This window comes from Nestor notabilis, unplaced genomic scaffold, assembly GCF_000696875.1.
Source record: "Nestor notabilis isolate BGI_N333 unplaced genomic scaffold, ASM69687v1 scaffold18330, whole genome shotgun sequence".
In the NCBI taxonomy this organism is placed as follows: Eukaryota; Metazoa; Chordata; class Aves; order Psittaciformes; family Psittacidae; genus Nestor; species Nestor notabilis.
The window spans coordinates 2,145-2,505 of NW_009909898.1; the positions used below are offsets into that span (position 1 = coordinate 2,145).

At 65.9% G+C, this 361-nt stretch overlaps 1 protein-coding gene across 1 annotated transcript in view; it reads right to left on the reverse strand.

Moving 5' to 3' along the window:
* The window catches only part of LOC104412701 (acid-sensing ion channel 4-like), a gene marked incomplete at both ends in the record, with an annotated part of 3,599 nt that overhangs the window by 1,959 nt on the left and 1,279 nt on the right, over positions 1-361 (reverse strand). The window contains 2 exon segments of the mRNA XM_010023495.1: positions 7-115; positions 204-331. Coding sequence (XP_010021797.1) covers positions 7-115; positions 204-331 — 237 coding nt within the window.

Here is a 361-nt window from a genome sequence, read left to right on the forward strand (position 1 = left end):
CTTTGCCGCGCGCCAGCCGGCAGGCAGCAATGCGGTATGTGTCGTAGCCAGGCAGCGTCTGCTCCCCCTGCACACTGGCCCGGCAGTTCCCCCATGGCTGCGGCAGGTAGGTGAGCTGCCAGGGTGAGAGGGGCATCGCTGCAGGGCTGTGCTGGGCTGGGTGCCCGCAGGCGCCTCCCTGTGCTGTGAGGATCCTTCCTTACCCGCTGCTCCTGGCAGGACACAAATGTCTGGAAGCCGGGCGAAACACCAAAGCCCAGCTGATGGATGTAGGGTGGCTCATCCTGGCTGTGAATCTGGACCCGGATGCCAGCTTCAAATGACGTCTCGTCTGCGGGGGGAGGGAAGAGGGGCCGCCCGC